At 38.5% G+C, this 18,859-nt stretch overlaps 1 protein-coding gene across 1 annotated transcript in view; it reads right to left on the bottom strand.

Moving 5' to 3' along the window:
* LOC145671288 (uncharacterized) overlaps positions 1 to 18,859 on the bottom strand; it is a 1,722,162-nt gene that overhangs the window by 856,390 nt on the left and 846,913 nt on the right. Inside the window, exon 9 of the mRNA XM_081740242.1 lies at positions 14,563 to 14,738. Coding sequence (XP_081596368.1) covers positions 14,563 to 14,738 — 176 coding nt within the window. The remainder of the gene's footprint in view (positions 1 to 14,562; positions 14,739 to 18,859) is intronic.

Raw genomic sequence — 18,859 nt, 5'->3', positions numbered from 1 at the left:
TAATTTTAAAAGCATAATAAAGAATAACTTCAGAAAATAAAGCATAAAGCATAATTTTCCTAGAATACATAGCATAATTCAAGGAAAATTCTATTTAACTGCAAGTTTGACATACTATATTAATATTTTTAAAACCAATATTTACAGTGCAAAATCATTGAGAACATAACAATGCAACAATAAAAAGCTTATTTTTATTTCAGTAAATTTTCCAGTGCATCATAATCATTTGATGTGGAAAAAAGGAAAAAAAAGAAAAGAAGAAAACTTTCCGCCAACAATGAATAGTACACAAGAACTCCACACTATATTGTTATGTGTACATTTTGAACCTGAGCACTTTCTGTACTTTTTGGTGGCATCCTTTGCTTTCCCTTTCTGTATATATGCATTTCTAAGGCGCACACAAATGACGGAAAACAACTGATTCGAGTAAAGCATATCTCTTTATAGTGCATTAAATATTAAGTTCATTAAATATGAAAGAAATTGCTTGCGTAAAATATTAATAAAAAGATCAAGATATTTAGAATATTTAATGTATAATAAATATTATACATTATAGACGGTTAATGTAAAACAATGATTGAAATTAACAATAATAAAGCATAATTTGGAAAAATAAAGCATAATTAAACAAAAAATAAAGCATAATGTAGGTTGCTCTAGTACTGAATAAGCTTATTTTTAATGTAAATTTTCGAACAATAATATTGAATCCATATCTAAATGTTATCAGTGATTAAAATCCGTATAAAATCTTGCTAATTTAAATTTTCGTGTTTTTGAAATTTCTATATGGAGTGAGACAGTGATTTCTAAAACGATACCCTATAATATCATAGTTTTCTCTCCTATTTTTTTTTCTGAATTTCGTATTTACATTATAATTGATTATATAAGACGTAAGATTTTGGAACCAAATTATTTGCTACGGCTTTGCTTGTGAAGATTTCTCAAGATAATCAGTTTATTCTCAACGTCGTCTCTAACTATCTCAAGTCGCCAGCAATTTTCCTCAATTTTTAATCTCTCAACACTTCTCTTTAAATGACCTTGTTGAATCTCAATTTAATAGACTCAGTAATGATGTGTAAGTTATATCCCCTTTAATTTCATTAGCACATATGGTGATAACATTATACACAGATAAACATTCATTTGCATGCTAGAGAAAAGAAAGAAATGGACAGTGAGTGTCCAGCATTTAGCATAGAAGATCGATATCACTACCCACAAAAAAGCAATGATGTCGCCCAAGAGGAGTGTTGGAAGCCATGCCTCGTTAGTACTATTATGTCACGTTTAACATATTTCCACTTTCGTCATGTTTGCATCCTTTTTATTGTTTCCTTCCAGCGTTGGATTTTCATCTGTCACGTTTACGTTTGTTGATCGAAATGAACGTGTATTTTGGATTACAGTTTCGTTTGACAATGTATTCAATTTAGCAATGTCTTGATCAGCAGCGCAAATCTGTCTTCAACATTGGGGCGGGGAGGGACGGGTAAGACCGTTCATATATATAGGGTGTCCGGAATGGGACTGGCGGTTTTTAAAAGTGTATAGTTTTAATATGGTCAGAGATGCAGAAGAAAAAAAAAAAACACTTCATATTACAGGAAAACTCAAAAAAATGTTCAGCAAATTTTCATACTTGAACAACTACCGGTGACGGCGCTAGTAACGCCGATAAACAGAAATGGCGTCGGCAGTAGAAAAGGCCCAATCCGTGTTTGTTCGCAGAGACAAAAAGTCTTGTTCAAGTTCAATGAAACTTACAACGTATTTACCACAAGGATCCTCCATCACGAAACAGTATCCAAACATGAAAGGATCAATTTTTATCAACGGAGGTGTATTGAAACAACACAGCGGTGGTAAATCGCGTGTGTCGGAAGACAATGTGGAAGCAAGAAGAGCGTGTTCTCACGTAGCCCAAGGAAGTCAATTCGCGCAGCGAGCAGGCAATTGGCAATTTCCAGGTCAACAGTGCACGATGTTGTACAAAAACGATTACGTTTGCGCCCGTATAAGTGCAATTGTTGCCAGAAATTAAACACAACGATAAGCTACAGAGAGCAGCATTTGCTACTGAAATTCTGGACAGGATTGATTATGACCATAATTTCCTACAGAACGTTGTTTTCTCTGATGAGGCTACTCTTCACTTGTCTGGCTGTGTTAACAGACACAATGTTAGGAAATGGGGATGTGAGAATCCGCATGAGTACATAGAACATTCTAGAGACAGTCCCATATTGAATATTTGGTATACTTTAACACATAATGCCGTTATAGGCCCTTCTTTTTCATAGAGCAAACCATAACAGGAAATGTGTTCTTAGACATGCTTCAACACTTTGCTGTTCCACAGTTACAACAATTGCAACCTCAAGTGATATTCCAATTGGATGGTGCCCGGCCACATTGGAGCCTACAAGTGAAGGAGTACCTTGATACTAAATTTCCTGGCCGTTGGATAGGCCAATTAGGTGGCTTCCACGCTCTCCTAATGTTACCCCTGGACTTCTTCCTGTGGGGATATGTGAAAGACCTTGTGTATTCTGGTGAAAAGGTGCGTAAATTTGATAAACTGAAGAACCGTATGAGGAATGCGATTGCTTCTGTAACACCTCAAATGTTACAGAATACGTGGAGAGAGATTGAGTTCAGGCTAGATATTGTAAGAGTTACAAATGGAGCTCTCGTGGAGTTATATTGAGTTAGAATGACTTACAAGTAAGACCAAATAAACGTTTTGAGTTATCCTTTAAAATGCATGTGTTTCGTTCTGTATCTGTGTCCACATTAAAACTATACACTTTTAAAAACCGCCAGTCCCATTCCGGACACCCTGTGTATATAAAAGCGACGTTCAAAATATTTATGAAGTTGAAAAACAATGCTGTGGAGGATCAGAGGAGCAGAGTTGTGTCTTTAACAATGGGAGGCGGGCTTATTTGAAGCTTATTCTGTGGGGACATCAATTTCATCTCAATTTCCTTTGTGGCAATCGGATACAAATCATCACATTTCTCCCCAAAAAGCACATCTCAAATCGGATTATTGGAGAAGACAGTCCCTTCTTCCAAGATTGAACGGGACATGTCCCCTCATTCCCGCGGGATTTGCGCAAGTGATCTTGATTGACAAAAAACAGCAGAGTAATCAGTATAATTCACTTTTCTCTCATATATTCTTTGTATTGTCTTAACAATACTGTAATATCTCTTCACATTGAAAGCGTCCCATATTAGTAAACAAAAGCACATACTTCGGCACAACCACCAGCAAGCAGACGATGGATATCATCACCACCGTAGGAACATGAACAGATACGAAGAAGACCCTTCCAACCCCTCCATCGGCTCTGCCTCTGAATACTGGCCATATAAACGGGCACCTCGCGTCAGAAGTCATCAGTTGTTATCTGGTCATTTCCTATCTATCTCTAACTGTAACGGGCAAGAGGTTCCTTTAGGTGCAGCTGCACCGAGAGGAGTCATTATTAAGCAAACTTCAAACCTCCCTTGTTGCAACGGCAGGAGGTCCCATTGTATTTAACTTAGAGAATAGAAACTTTTAGAGACAAATAGAAAATTACTTACTTGTAATCTTTCGTACAAACTGTAAACATCTTTCATAATAAAAGGTGAGGGACAAACACCTGTGTACCGTTACTCTACTGAATGGCGTCGGTTAGGCAGTGATCTTCCTACTGGACCTCATTTTAATAACTAAAAACAGAACTTTGAGCATTTATGAAGCAGATTTTTGTTGAGCCATTAAAGTTGATTTATTAAGACTGGTCAATTGTTATGCCTATTATTTGTATGGGGAAAAATACTTAGCACGGCGAAAAAAGAGAAAATACAGAAAACATGACCGTCAAAACCCAAGATTCCGTTTAACATGGCCACATAAATCAGGACCATGACAATTTTGTTCTGGTATTTGACCACCTCGCTACGTTACAATCATGGACCGCAGAAAAGAAGGAAGTATTACCATTGTATCTCTTGGGGGTAGCTTTAGATTTAGTACTCTAATTAAGATATCAAAATTAATTGGACGGCTTAATATACGAATATCTAAATCAAATTTAATTTCATTAAGTATGCAAAAATTTAAACATACAAGGCCGAACTTGAGTTATTGCAGATTCGACAAGGGGAGAACGAGCCGATTGACGATTATTGTATGAAATTTACGAGTGATTTGTCACCTTTTGCCGGAAGGTACTGAAGAACAAAACGTTCATCTTCTATCACTGGAAATTCAACGCAGTTACTTACAGAAAATTACCCTGAAAACATTACAAACAGTCTAGACCGTACAAACTCATCTTTAGTGTTTCAAGACTGCTCAAGACCTAATGAGAAATAGAATTATGTGAAGCTATCGCAAGCTATATATTGCATTTACGGCTAATTTTCCCAAACACCATTGCAACTTCTAAAATAAAAAATAATAATCTCATGGCCATTCCTCCGCAATCGTATTAACATATTACTCTCGTGCAACAATCTATTTCTTCCATGTAAGCACCCGAAGTTACGTTAAATTTACTTTTTCAGCTGTCACAATTCACTCTGCACCACCAATACAAAATATTACCCCACCTCACTCAATATACGGTTTATCACATCAAGCTTTCCAATCTTCTGTCCAACCCCCACCCATAATTCCCCCTCTCAACATGTTAATAATCTTTGTGGTATTACTTAAATAGCTAATCAGATGTCCGAATATTCAATACACTCTAGTGGAATACATTTCATTTTCCGCCACCATTAGTTCGAAACACTTCCTTGATTTCGAGAATATGCTTCTACGTACAGGATAGAAAGATGCAAATATGTAACAGTATCTATAACAAAACATATTTATAATCCTGAAATTCAAGATCTGAAAGGAGTACTTAGCTACCTATTCCTTGTCTCTGTATATCCTTACTACTGAATACTTGAAATTTAAGGGGGCTGTGGTGACTCAGAGGTAGAGCGTTCACCTCAGGTGGATGGGATCTCTAGTTCGATCCCAGATCGCGCCAAGTGGGCTTTGTGGTGGATAAATATTATGTGTGTGTAGGTTTTGTCGTTGTTCTCCCGTTATTTCCTACTTTCTTAGTTTACCATTGTGTTCATCATCATTGTCACCGTCCCCTTTAACGTGAGCCTCCTTTAACTGGTCTGGTATGACTTCATCCAGACAATGGAAGAGTATGTAGGTTACCATACAAAATTTAGTTTTCCTTGCCTGTGTGAATATATTTGAAAAATGGTAGTTTGCGTAGCGCAGAAGTAGCAGGAGTATAAAGCAGATTCAAAGTGTTGATTTGTTTTGTTCTTGGTCAATTTGTCTGTCTTTTCACCTTTTCCAGTTTCTGCAAATATCATACTACAGCCGAATTATAAAACGCTTAGTTTCTGTGTAACCTCTTGTGTTATTTTCCGCAGATCTGCTTCGTAGTTCAGCTACAATGCATAATGTCTAGCAACCCAACGACGTTAGTGATCTTTCTTGTCCTCCAAGCGTAGGGTCTAAGTCAACACAACAGAATATTCGAAACCAAGCTTTCATAATACGTTTGTTCACATTACTATAATTTAACCCCACTTTCATTAATGTTTCCAATTGTTTGGACTTCCTTGCGAAGGAATTGAAATAATAACGCTTAAGTAGATTTTGCGAGAATCGTGTTTTAGCTTCCTATCCTCTCAAGGAAGAAAATTGACGAATATATTTCCTATAACATATGTCTACAAAGTGTCTCTGTTCCTATAACTTGTGCTTTCGTATGGCTGACAAGGAGAAGTCAATGGATCTTATGAAGAGTAGTTCTGAAAAATTATTAGTACCATACTAAAGAGCTCTACTAACATATGTTTCCTGCAATAATCAGGCCTTTAGTATGACGCTAATCATACATCAAAACGATCCAGCATTAAGTCCAGTATGTTTTATGACCACTGGTATGCGTCAAACTAAAAAAAAATCCTACATTACTTTTGTGTAACTCATCCAAAGAGGCCACTTGAACATCCTACAATTCATCAGAATATTATATGCTTAGAATCCTTCAGGTAGAGGCGGATCTAGAAAGTGAAAACGGGAGGGGGGAAGAGGGGGCAGCCGTAAACCAGACTATGATTGATATATAATGATTTTACTATGAACTTTCAAAAACATATATTGACTGAAAAATCTGGGGATCCTAGGCCCCCTGGCCCCAGGCTAGATCCGGCAGTACCTCCAGAAAAATAATCATTTAATGTCGCGCAACGCAAGTCATACTGGATTTAGACAAGGGCCTCCTAATATTAAATTAATTTATAAAGACTACTGTTTGTACTATTTTCAGAAGTCAAGTAAAGTAGACTTTCCAATATCTGGTTCTTAACTATCCAGCCTCCATATTCTCACCGGTATTAAAGAAGGGAAAAAAGAAAGAGAGGGGGAAAACGGTAATAAAATTAAGAATATGGCCGCCCGCAGCGGGGTAACAACGAGAACAGTAGCCCCTCTTGAACAAAGACAGTGAAAGCTAAAGAAAAATATTTTCTTAAGAGTCTTATCCCAGCGAAATTAAAATACCGCTAATTTTACAGTAATTATATGATATCTTTAAATAGATAAAAGATAATTGAAACATGGAACAAGAGCGCCCTAGACAATATTGTTTTGCATGAGATGCCGTTATCACAAGTCACCTAGCGGCTTTCCGTTTTCACCTATTTAGAAACGCGAAAATAAATGCCGATTTTCAAAATGGATCGAAATCGAAAGCAGATAAGTGAGTCGTGATAACGGTTTCTCATGTAAAATAATATTGTCTAGGGCGCTCTTGTTCCACATTTCGATTATCTTTTATCTATTTGAAGATATCACATAATTACTGTAAAATTAGCGGTATTTTAATTTCGCCGGGATGAAGACTTAATATTGATTCAATAATCTCAGACCAGGTGCAACTTCGCCTTTATTCTTACATTGAAACCGGATGTCGTGCATTTCAGTTCCAATGTTATATCTGTGAATTTAAAAGTATAACAATGTTTCACAATGTAAAATAAGAATCCCGTGTTTCAATACAGATCGATTGTGAGTGATCAATTTATACGTAACGTGCTCATTGAGGATGAAGAACATCAAAAATCATCAGTGCTTTGTCATGGCCTACAATACTAGTACACGTATTTTTTTCTAAAGTTTAAAACGTAGGAAACATCCTGTGTGAGGGGAGGGGGTGCATTCAGCTAATTCAATTTCAGGCTGACATTATTAAGTATAAAAAAAATAAAATAAAAAAATTTAAAAAAAAAGAACTCTAGCAATCCCAAAATATCTTATTTAACGCACAAATGATATCTTACATAACATTCGAAAGCATATTACGTCTAATGAGAACCAGAGGAACGTAACTCCCTTTTCGTAGGTTTCCAGGCGAAAGGACAAAAATGTTATTTTCTTACAAGGCAGGGTACCTCGGTGTAACACGCCGATTTTGATAAGATTGCACAGACATACAGATCATCAAAAAAGAAGCAACACGTATTTTTTTTATATCGACCAACAAGCGTATTGAAAGGGTCAAATAGGGACATAAAAATGGGGTCAAAATGAGATTTTATGCAATATAGCGAGAACGAGAAGAGATATCGGAAAAGGTTAAATGTACGAAATACTACCCATAGCTGACGCAAGCCATTGAGGTAGAACTTACCCATGTGAAGAAAGCAGAACATCCGGAAATGGACCAATCACGTTTGCAACATTGTCAGAATGTGCTACAGAAATGAGTGAAGAGGGTGGCAAGGAACAGGAAGAAAGAAAACACGAAAATGGAAAATACGTGTTTTTGCTTTGAGTTCATACGTCACCCGTTTGCGAAAGGGACGCAGACTCATCTCAGTGCACGAAGATTCATTTCTACACGCAAGAAGGATGCCAACGCCGTTCGTATAGGCAGCCAGCAAGACAGTACTGCACAGCGAGTTGCATATAAGATCAAAACCTCAAGTTGAGTGGTAGAAACGACTAATAGATGAAGGAATACGAGGTCAGATGACGTAGCACATTATGACAGGTGCAGGTACTGTAAGGAAAGAAAGAGCAAGTTGACGTTGTACACAAAATCAGTTTTAACAGTGAGAGTATTGGACGCGGCGTATGCAATACGAGCTGGTTTGAGTATACAAAGTTGCCAAACGCGAGGTGTAGAGCCAGCAAAGTGTATGTGCATTTGTGTCTTTCACAGGTACTATTCTCAACAAGACAAGCAAGGCGACGTTTAACTGCTTGTGAGACCTAGTGGTGAACATTGGACAGTGTGGTAGCTGGAGTGGTATTTGATTGTTGTGTAACTGGTGGTGTGTGCTTGTGCGTATTTGTGCGTGTGTAACAAAATTCAGGTGAGGTGTAAGTGGGCTTGTGACGTTTGTGGTCGCAAGATGGTCTATGTGAATCCCCTGAATGTGGTGGATATGCTAGTGGAGGCATATCAGGCAAGACAATATGTCCGGACACCACGAACGGTAACGGAAATGGAGCTCAAGGACTATATTTTTAACATCCTAGAAAGTTTCAAGACGAATGGGCACATGTATGTTGAAGAAGACCTATTATGCAGCAATAGATCAGACATCCCAAGTATGGCAAGTGAAGATGAGATGGATGAGTGGGATGGCCCAACGACCTCCAACGTACATACAACTGGAGTCAAGAGCAGAGATATTGTGGACATGGGATACAAGCGGAAGGCAGTATCGTTTTGGAAACGAGGGAAGAAGAGAAAGATGTCCTGGAAATCTGTACAGAAACACTTCAGGCGTGTCAAATGCAGAACAGATCTATATAGATGGGAGAAACAGATCACAGAAGGTGGAACCAAACGTGAAAAGCTAAACGTGATAGACCGAACTGTGTATGAAAAATTTGCGACAGCAAAACAGCGGCATTTAATTGTCCATGACACAGACTTGCAACGTTGGGCGTTAGAAGCAAACCAAACAACAGCCGTTGCTAATTTCAAAGCTTCGAAGAAATGGTTATGGCGCTTTAAAACACGTCACGGTATCGTCTCAAGCAAAATGACAAAATTTGTACCACATAGCATTACAGCGAAGGCCACACAAGTGCACGAAAGCGCTAAAACCTTCGTCCAAAATGTACAATCACTCATTACTGCTCATGGCGAGGATAACGTATATAACACAGATCAGAGTGGCTTTGCTTTAGAATTTCACTCTGGACGCTCTCTGGCTTTGCGAGGCGAGAAGCATATTACAGCAACAATGCAATCTACCTGCCATCACACATAGCTACACAATACAGCCTGTTATATCTGCCAGTGGAAGATTGCTGTCGCCCATGCTCATAGTCTTGAAAGAACTTCATGGTACGTTTGGGCCACGGATTCAGCAAACAATGTTCCGCCCACAAAACTTATATATTTGTGCATCATCATCTGGGAAAGTGACAAAACAGATCGTTAAGACGTGGTTCCAATCAGTGTTCCTTCCACAAGTCAATGAGCAAACGGTACTGTTAGTCGACTCGTGGACGGGTTATGATCGATCCGACTTGGCAACAATAATGCCACAGGACAAGCAGTGCAACATTATGACGATACCTACACACACAACTGGGTTAATACAACCTCTGGATGTGTATGGTTTCAGAATTTGGAAGAACTTCGTACGCAAAGTATCTGATGCGGTACGCCTTCAGCAACTCAACATCAATCTATACAGCAGAGACAATATACTGAAACTTCAATCCCTTGTGCATAATCAACTTTCATCTCCACGGTACATACATCTATTCCAATACGCATGGTTTTGTTCTGGATATCTTTCATCACGACCAGATTATTTTCCAAATCCAGTGGAGTTTTGTTTTCATCAGTTGACGTCATTGGTCTGCGAAGAAACAGAGTGCCAGAACCCATCCATCATCAAGTGTTCGTGGTGCAAATACTGTTTTTGTTTGGACGATTTCTTGCTGAAATATCATTTTTGTGCTACTTATCAGGAGTGAGCGTCTTGTTTTCAGCATATACCTCTGCTGACTTTTATGTTGTACGTACATATGTACGCGTATTTTCATGATATAATGTAGATACTCATGCGTAGAACTGATATTGCTGTTGCTCTTTATCTTACATGTGGACCACCTGCTATTACATTCTACTGTGCAATGCATTTTGTGTGTGTGTGTGTTACTAGCTACAAACATTCCCGTTTCCAATATCTATCTCACCGTTGCTCCCATTGCACAATATATGCAACCCACTGTGCAGTATTGTCTCACTGGCTGCCTATACGAACGGCGTTTGCATCCTTCATGCTTGTAGAGATGAATCTTCGTGCAGTGAGATAAATTTGCGTCTCTTTCGCATATGGATAACGTATGCACCCAAAGCAAAAACACGTATTTTACATTTTCGTGTTTTCTTTCTTCCTGCTCCTTGCCACCCTCTTCACTCATTTCTGTAGCACATTATGAATATGTTGTACATGTTATTGGTCCATTTCCGGATGTTCTGCTTTCTTCACATGGGTAAGTTCTGCCTCAATGGCTTGCGTCAACTATGGGTAGTATTTCGTACATTTAACCTTTCCCGATATCTCTTCTCGTTCTCGCTATATTGCATAAAATCTCATTTTGACCCCATTTTTATGCCCCCATTTGACCCTTTCAATACGCTTGTTGGCCGATATAAAAAAATACGTGTCGCTTCTTTTTTGATGATCTGTATGTCTGTGCAATCTTATCAAAATCGGCGTGTTACACCGAGGTACCCTGCCTTGTTAGAAAGATGTGCCTTTATTAAGATGGTAATTGATCTACAGTACACCAGATGGTCGACAAGAAGAACAGATGGCGTTACGTTCCATGTACACAAACTGAGGCTTTCAAAATTATGTAAAAACATTAAGAAAACGTAGACCGCATTTTTGGAGTTACGTTCCTCCGGTTCCCATGCGACGATTAGATTTAGTTACTCACGTATTGTCGAATTTAAAACATTTACGTAATAAAGTTGCAGTTTCCATCAATAAAAATTGTTTTACACAATACTTATTGTGCATTACGGTGTGTGAAAGTTCGACATTTTGCTTATATGTTTGTGTAGGGTTGCCAGACGTCCCGGTTTTAAACGAACGAATTAACTGTCCCGAGAAAAAGCTTTCAGGACGCTTGTTTGTCCCGGTTTTCGTTCTTCAGATTGAAACGATTCAACCTGCAAGAACTAGTACGTCTCATCTAAAAACGGAAGATTTTCGGAAGATTCGTGTAGCCAATTAAGTTTAATAAACAAGCAAGAAAGAGTTTGAAAATCACATCCATACTTTCGTCCTACATGTGTAGCTTCCAGAGGGTTAAAAAAATGATGATTTTAAAAAAATAATCAAGGATAAATAATCAAGTAATCAAGTCATGTTTTGGCAATAATTTCTTGAATTTCACTTTCAATAAAGAAGAAAGTCTTTTTCTTGGTGACGGGATTGATCTACTAGTTATTTCATACTTCAATCGACGGTAGGGTTGCCGTATTTCAAGAATGAAAATCCGGGACGCTACTAAATTACGAGAATCTTTGAAATGCTTAAAATGAAAAGAAGTGTTATATACTGATTTACTTTTCTCCGTTAGATAAATAACGTCAAGTGAATTTTGTGGTGGACAAATACCATGCTCGTGGGTTTTCTTGGGGTTCTCCCGTTTCCTCCCACTTTCTCCATTCCACCATTTCACTTATCTCTCATCATCACCGTCTCCTTTAGCCTAACCGGCATAAACGTGGGACGTAAAACTTAAAGATTTCATTTCATTTCATTTCCATTAGATAAAGTTGTTCAAGTATTACGTAATCACATGATTTAGTCATGTTAGTAGACCTTATCCCTAGTTAAGCGAACGTAAGCAAATTGTTTACGCGTAAATAAAGAATAATTATATACCTAATCCAGTGGTGCCCACTCCCCCTTATGTCCATGACGCCCCCCCCCCAATTGTCTATCCATAGGTGTTCTTCCATGAAAAAAAATCTTTGCGATTAATTTTTACACCCCCTCAAACATATTTATATAGATTTTTAACCCCCCCAATATTTCAATGACGCAGTTTGCGTCATAGCCCCCATTGTGGGCACCCCTGCCTAATACTGTGAAAAAAATGTAAACTATAATATTCCCTTACCATTCTTCGCTAAAATCCGGGACATTTACGCATGCGAGAAATATTTTCGGGACGCCGAGACGCAGATCTCGAATCCATGACAGTCCCGGATTTTCTGGGACGAATGGCAATCTTAATCAGCAGTACAGAACTGCTTCGTTGTTGGAACTCTAGTCAACGATAGCGATAGTGCTCTTAGTCATTCCATATTAACATTTAAATTGTCTATTCTGTCCTGTGTACCGTCTTCTGAGGAACAATTTTACAATCAAGCGTTTTATCCAGTGTATACAGTATCTTTGCAATTGAAGTGAAGTGAATGAATTTCCTTTCTAGTGTAGAGTGAAGTCGAATTTTCAGTAATTTTCAGGTTAAAATTCCGTAACTACTTACTCTAGTACAAGAAGTGACAATTAATGACATGAAAGTACGTGCCTTGTTTAATTTTGATACGGACCTTTTAGTGCCAAACTTTTAGAGAGTCTGCACCAATCTTTGAAGAGATTTACTTTTTGTTTATCGTTCCGAATTTAGTATAAATGTATTTTTTCTTGCAAAATGATAAATTTGTATTTCTCTTAGGATAACGTTTCTGACTCAGGAGATGACGCAACAAACAAAACAGTATCTCTTCAAACATAAATGGGGGGGAGGGGTCGTAAATTCGTGTAATATTTAGGACCTGTTAAACACAATAAATCGGAATTCAGAATAAGGGACGCCAGGCAGCTCTTCTTATGCTACCTTTTTACATTCTCATACAACCCTCGCGGGGGCTTCATTTGTGTTAAACGTGCATAGAATGGACTAAAAAATAATTGTGAGTAGCAACTTGAAAGAGACAGTAATTAGTTGATTCCGATCAAATGAGTAGGAATCCTTAACTCATACACTATGTGATCAAAAGTATCCGGACACCTGGCTGAAAATGACTTACAAGTTCGTGACGCCCTCCATCGGTACTGCTGGAATTCAATATGGTGTTGGCCCACTCTTAGCCTTGACAACAGCTTCCACTCTCGCAGGCATACTTTCAATCAGGTGCTTGGGGAATGGCATCCCATTCTTTACGGAGTACTGAACTGAGGAGAGGTATCGATGTAGGTCGGTGAGGCCTGGCACGAAGTCTGCGTTCCGAAACATCCCAAAGGTGTTCTATAGGATTCAAGTCAGGGCTCTGTGCAAGCCAGTCCTATGGTCGTTTAACCACTCCGCCACAAGCCGTGCAGTATGAACAGTTGCTCAATCGTGTTGAAAGATGCAATCGTCATCCCGGAATTGCTCTTCAATAGTGGGAAGCAAGAAGGTGCTTAAAACAGCAACGTAGGCCTGCGCTGTGAGTGTGCCACGCAAAACAAGGGGCGAAAGACCCCTCTAAGAAAAGCACGACCACACCATCACCTCCGAATTTTACTGTTGGCACTACACACACTGACAGATGACGTTCTCCGGGCATTCGCCATACCCATAGCCTGCCATCGGATTGCCACATTGTGTACAGTGATTCGTCAATTCACACAACGTTTTTCCACTGTTCAATTGTCCAATGTTTACGCTCCTTACACCAAGCGAGGCGTCGTTTGGCATTTACCTGCATGATGTGTGGCTTATGAGCAGCCGCTCTACCATAAAATCCAAGTTTTCTCACCTCACGCCTAACTATCATAGTACTTGGAGTGGATCCTGATGAAGTTTGGAATTCCTGTGTGATGGTCTGGATAGATGTCTGCCTATTACACTTTACTATCCTCTTCAACTGTCGGCGATCTCTGTCAGTCAACAGACGAGGTTGGCCTGTACGACTTTTTGCTGTACGTGTCCCTTCACGTTTCCACTTCACTATCACATTAGACACAGTGGACCTAGGGATGTTTAGGAGTGTGGAAATATCGCGTACATACTTCTGATACAAGTAACACCCAATCACCTGACCACGTTCGAAGTCAGTGAGTTCCGCGGAGCGCCCCATTCTGCTTTCTCACGATGTCTAATGACTAATGAGGTCCCTGATAATGAGTACCTGGCAGTAGGTGGCAGCACAATGCACCTAATATGAAAAACGTATGTTTTTGGAGGTGTTTTGATCACATACTGTATATAGTAGTCTGAGATTGGTGTCCTGGTTTTTCACTTACTAAATCTGCCAGCTCTATGTCTTTGTTATCCTTCTCCTTCCTTAGAAAAAAAAATATGTGAGCATTTCCGGGCTTCAGGTCAAATTTCTACTATATAATTGCTTCTCTGTCTCGTTTCAAATGAAATGTTATTATTCAGCAAAGGTCATAATAGCATTCATTCTACAATACGGCAAGCTTATGTACAGCAATCATATCAATATATGATCAAGAGAATACGTGGAATATTCTTACTTACTTATCTGGGTTGGCCTTATATTGTACTGGTCCCAACCGGTTGATTGGTTGCAGTCTGCATTTCGGTCCGATCAGCTTTCTTTTCAATGGACTACATCGCTGCCAAACCATCATCAGACAGAGAAATAAGGCGATTATGAACGACGCAGTTGGTAATACCGTCACGAGCATGTAATTCTGGAAAAAGAATGAAAAACATATATGTGATCAGCATAATGATGTTTTCCAACTGCGGAAACAACTTTGTCCTTCATTGATTCTAGCATTTGTTTTATCATAAGGACTCTCCTCTGGTCTCGTTAGCAACACAGATGGATCTACAAACTAAAAAATGTGCAACCAGAACCTGGACTATGATAAGTATATCATAAGTTTCCTACAAACTTTCAAAATTATATAAATAATAGCTTCAATTATTTTTGTTTTCAAAAAACTGGGGTCGCCTCTGGCCCCGGGCTAGATCCGCCACTGGTCGGCAACACTAATTAACGTCAAACACGATATTAATCTTAGAAATCAAAGATGATATTAGGAGAAGGGCATGATGGCTAAGTGGTAGAGATCTTACCTTTCGTGCTTGGGGCCCCTGGTTCGATCCTCGGCTAAGAAAGTTTGTGGTGGACGATATCGTACCCGTGGGTTTTCTCGAGGTACTCCCATTCCCTTCCACTTTCCCATTCCACCAATTCTTCTATCATCATTCACTTGCTTTAATCATCATCTACTTTAGCCTAGAGGGCATAAAGTGGAACGTTAAATTCAAATTTGAAACATGATATTAGTATTTTAGTAACACGTATTAGTATTTATAGTACAAAACTACAAATTGACAATCTTCTACGAACACAATAGAGAAAATTGATCAAAGTTTAAAGATTTGTAGTCTTTACATAATAGATCAATTATAAATAAGGTTTCGCGTATATCACTCCCTTCGCGATTTTTGTCTGATGTAAAAGGATTCTGATAACCTCTAGATAAAATGAAGAAAAACTCATGTGAGTGTGTGGCCCCCCCCTCACCCTCATTCCGTTTTAATTCTCCCAGTTTCTCTTGGCTGAAGTGGAATAAGGCTCCATGTAATATATGTCGACGCAAATTTTGTTAGTTTATCTTTCTCTATGAGTTGGCAGCGCTGTGAGTGGTGACTTGTATTTCCGGTAGACTGAACAAAAAGGATGTGTTGTGGTGAAGTTACGAAATATAGTGCTATAGTTTCAAAAGTAATCCTAAGATGTTTTTATTAATTTCAATCTTTTAATTATGACATGTTAATAGGAAGATCATTTAACGCTTTATGCTATATATATTTCTTGTAAACAATACTGTTTATGGATATTTTTAAAGTAATCATCTAGTGTGACTAGCGGAAGTTTACCATCGCTAGAAAAAAGAAGGCGGGAACAGTGTGTGTGCTAAAAAACGCAGCTATCAAGAAGAAATGAGGTATATGACCCAGGAAAAGAATCCGACGTTTATTCAGTAATCACTTGTAATATTGTATTCAAATAAGTGAGAGTAAAGTGTGAACTCATATAATTGCGTCATATACATATGTCAATATAAATAACGATGAAAACGCTTCAAAATAACTTAATTTGTCTACGATTGAAGACGCCACGTCGTATCAATTCTTTGCAAAGGTTATTCTTTTCGAACAAATACTAAGTTCATTGCTGTGTTTTGCTCATATTAGCAAAGAAATAATGTAAGTAAAATAAGTTATGACTTTACTTCTTCAATCGACCATCAGCGCACCACAAGTAATTTTATCGTCGACTATCCAGCCGTGTAATAGAAATTGGAGTTATTCAAGGAAATTCAAAAACAACTCAAACTTGGGAAGAAGAATCCAATAAGTTGTTGCCCTCCTAAATAGCCCACCAACCCTCCTCTTCTCTTTGTGATCTCCTCAGAATCAGTGTGTCGTGAGAAGTAGTGCTCAGTGATTAACGTGTGTAATATAATTATTCCTATTATCACGTAATAAGCTGGCTTCGTCGTTACATCATATTTGAGTTGATCTTTTAAAATTCCTTTTTTTATTTTTTTTATTCTTCTATTAATAAATACAAGGGCTAAATTCACTATGTTCATACGATAAAAGAAAAAATCTGAAATACAAACTTCTAAAGGTGTCAACGATAATCATATTAACAAAATGCAGTAGTAAGTATGTATACAAAAAGTGTAACATTTTGTGCTTGAGTAAAACCATTTTTGTGCATATTTCATGTTTTTAGTTGCAATCCATGTTTCTCGCATCGATCACTACGAGAACGGTAAGAATTCTGTAATTAACATCATTGCACTTGAGTGTATGCGACGCAGGCGTGTCACTGAAGGTGGGTACCCGCATATACAATTTTGGTTCGGACTGGTCTCAAGTTGCAATCTCGTGCAGTTCCAAATACGAGTTCTAACCACTAAAATCATTATTATTAAGGCGTACCGAACAAGATTCGAACTCAGAAGGTCATGAGAGTGTCTTCCCGAAAGAGAACAAGCGAGAATCGAACCCCGTATGCTATAAAAATGGCCTTCCCGAACAAGAACACGAACCACTCGTGTTACACTCATAGCATGAATGTTGAACATACATTGGAAAACGCGGCAATAAAAAATTCGAGACGAAACGAGAAAGATTCGAGAATCGAGACGAGATGATACTTTTACAAGATTTACGAGACAAGGCGAGAAAACTTTACTTCATGTCTAGTTAGGTTTCGTCTCATGAGCAACACTATAGGCTAATTTACACATAAGGTGCCGTACCCAAACCATTCCTCTAACATGCTACGGCCGCGACCATTCACACATGCCATGCCTTGCCGTGCCGTGCCGCTTTTTACACTATTTCTCAGTTTCTGGTAAACTACGTGTCACTTCGTGTGCCCCGAAGAAAGTTGAAGCATTGTTGACGACGAGCCACAACTGAATTGTTTATTGTTTTGAAGGCACGGCATGACATGTTGGGGCACGGAATAATATGTTTTAATGAAGAAAAGGTAACGCAATAAATATTGAATGTCAGAATCTGAAAAGAAATCTCGTGGACCACGACATGCTATGGGAACGACACACTGTATGTGATTTAACCTTCACAATTTCACACTGCATTTATTTGAAGGTGTTAAGTACCTGTGCACCTTTGCTTTGACTTCATTGCTTTATATGAGGGAAGTTGTCTTCTTTGGAATGCGTATTGCTTGATTTTATTGATATCTTCTGCAAGCCTACTTTAAAGCAAATTGCTTTGCGAAAATGCATTTGCATTATATACAAACTTCATGTTATTTCCGTTCAATTTGTTTTACAAATATTAATTGTTCCCTGCAAGCCCTCAGCTTGTTGTACTCTATAGGTTAAAATTATCTTGATGTGAAAAATATTAATTGTTTACACGTAAGGTTTTCTTGCCCTTCAACTAACTTCCAGTTACACGAACATTAATGCCGAAATCTGAATATAGTCTATTGAAATGTTGTTCTTGCGAGTTAGTGGTACAAACTCTTAAAATATTGTTTTGTTGTTAACTTCTATCTGCAATTTATATACTGTGTTTATAGTGATTAGCTAGTAAATCATATTGTGCCCGATATTGCATAAATACTTGTGGATTTTATCAAGGATGTTATAATATAGAGAATATGCTCATACTGCAAAATCATGAAGCCATATATCACAGCTTCACTGCTCCCACTTCGCCATCTTTCTTCGCTCAACTGATAATCAATGTCTCATATGGTAAAGGCAAAAAACTGTAATATCTTATATACTATTTCCTGAAAATTGAGCAAACAATAGGAAGTGAGCTCGATTGCAAACCCAACTGAGGTTAGTGGCTCCGGGCGAGAACGAATTCGAGCCCCGGGCGAGAACGAATTCGAGCCCCGGGCGAGAACAAATGGAATTAGTGAATGTAATCCCGAGTGACCTGCGATCCACAGAAAGAAATGTTCCTAAACTAGACTGGAGTTAATGACCCCAAGCCAAGCCGAAATTATTGAGCATGAGCTAAAATAAATGAAATTCTCACTGAGGGTAATGAGCGCGAGCATGGTTGAAGGTAGTAAGCCCGAACCCAGTTGTTAGAAAGTTAACCCGGGAACAAATATAATTAGTGAGTGCAATGCCAAGTGAGTACGGATAGTGGGAGTGAGCTCGAGAGTGAATGTGATTGCAATTAGTGAATCCGAGTAAGCGGAAGGCCCACTGAGGAGTACTAATCTCAAGTCCAAGTTCACATCTCCCCGAATGAAAATAGCGAGCGCAATCTCCAAGGAGGCTAGTGAGTG

This window comes from Thermobia domestica, chromosome 15 (assembly GCF_964235325.1).
Source record: "Thermobia domestica chromosome 15, izTheDome1.hap1.1, whole genome shotgun sequence".
In the NCBI taxonomy this organism is placed as follows: domain Eukaryota; kingdom Metazoa; phylum Arthropoda; class Insecta; order Zygentoma; family Lepismatidae; genus Thermobia; species Thermobia domestica.
This window is presented reverse-complemented; position numbering and strand designations above follow the sequence as displayed.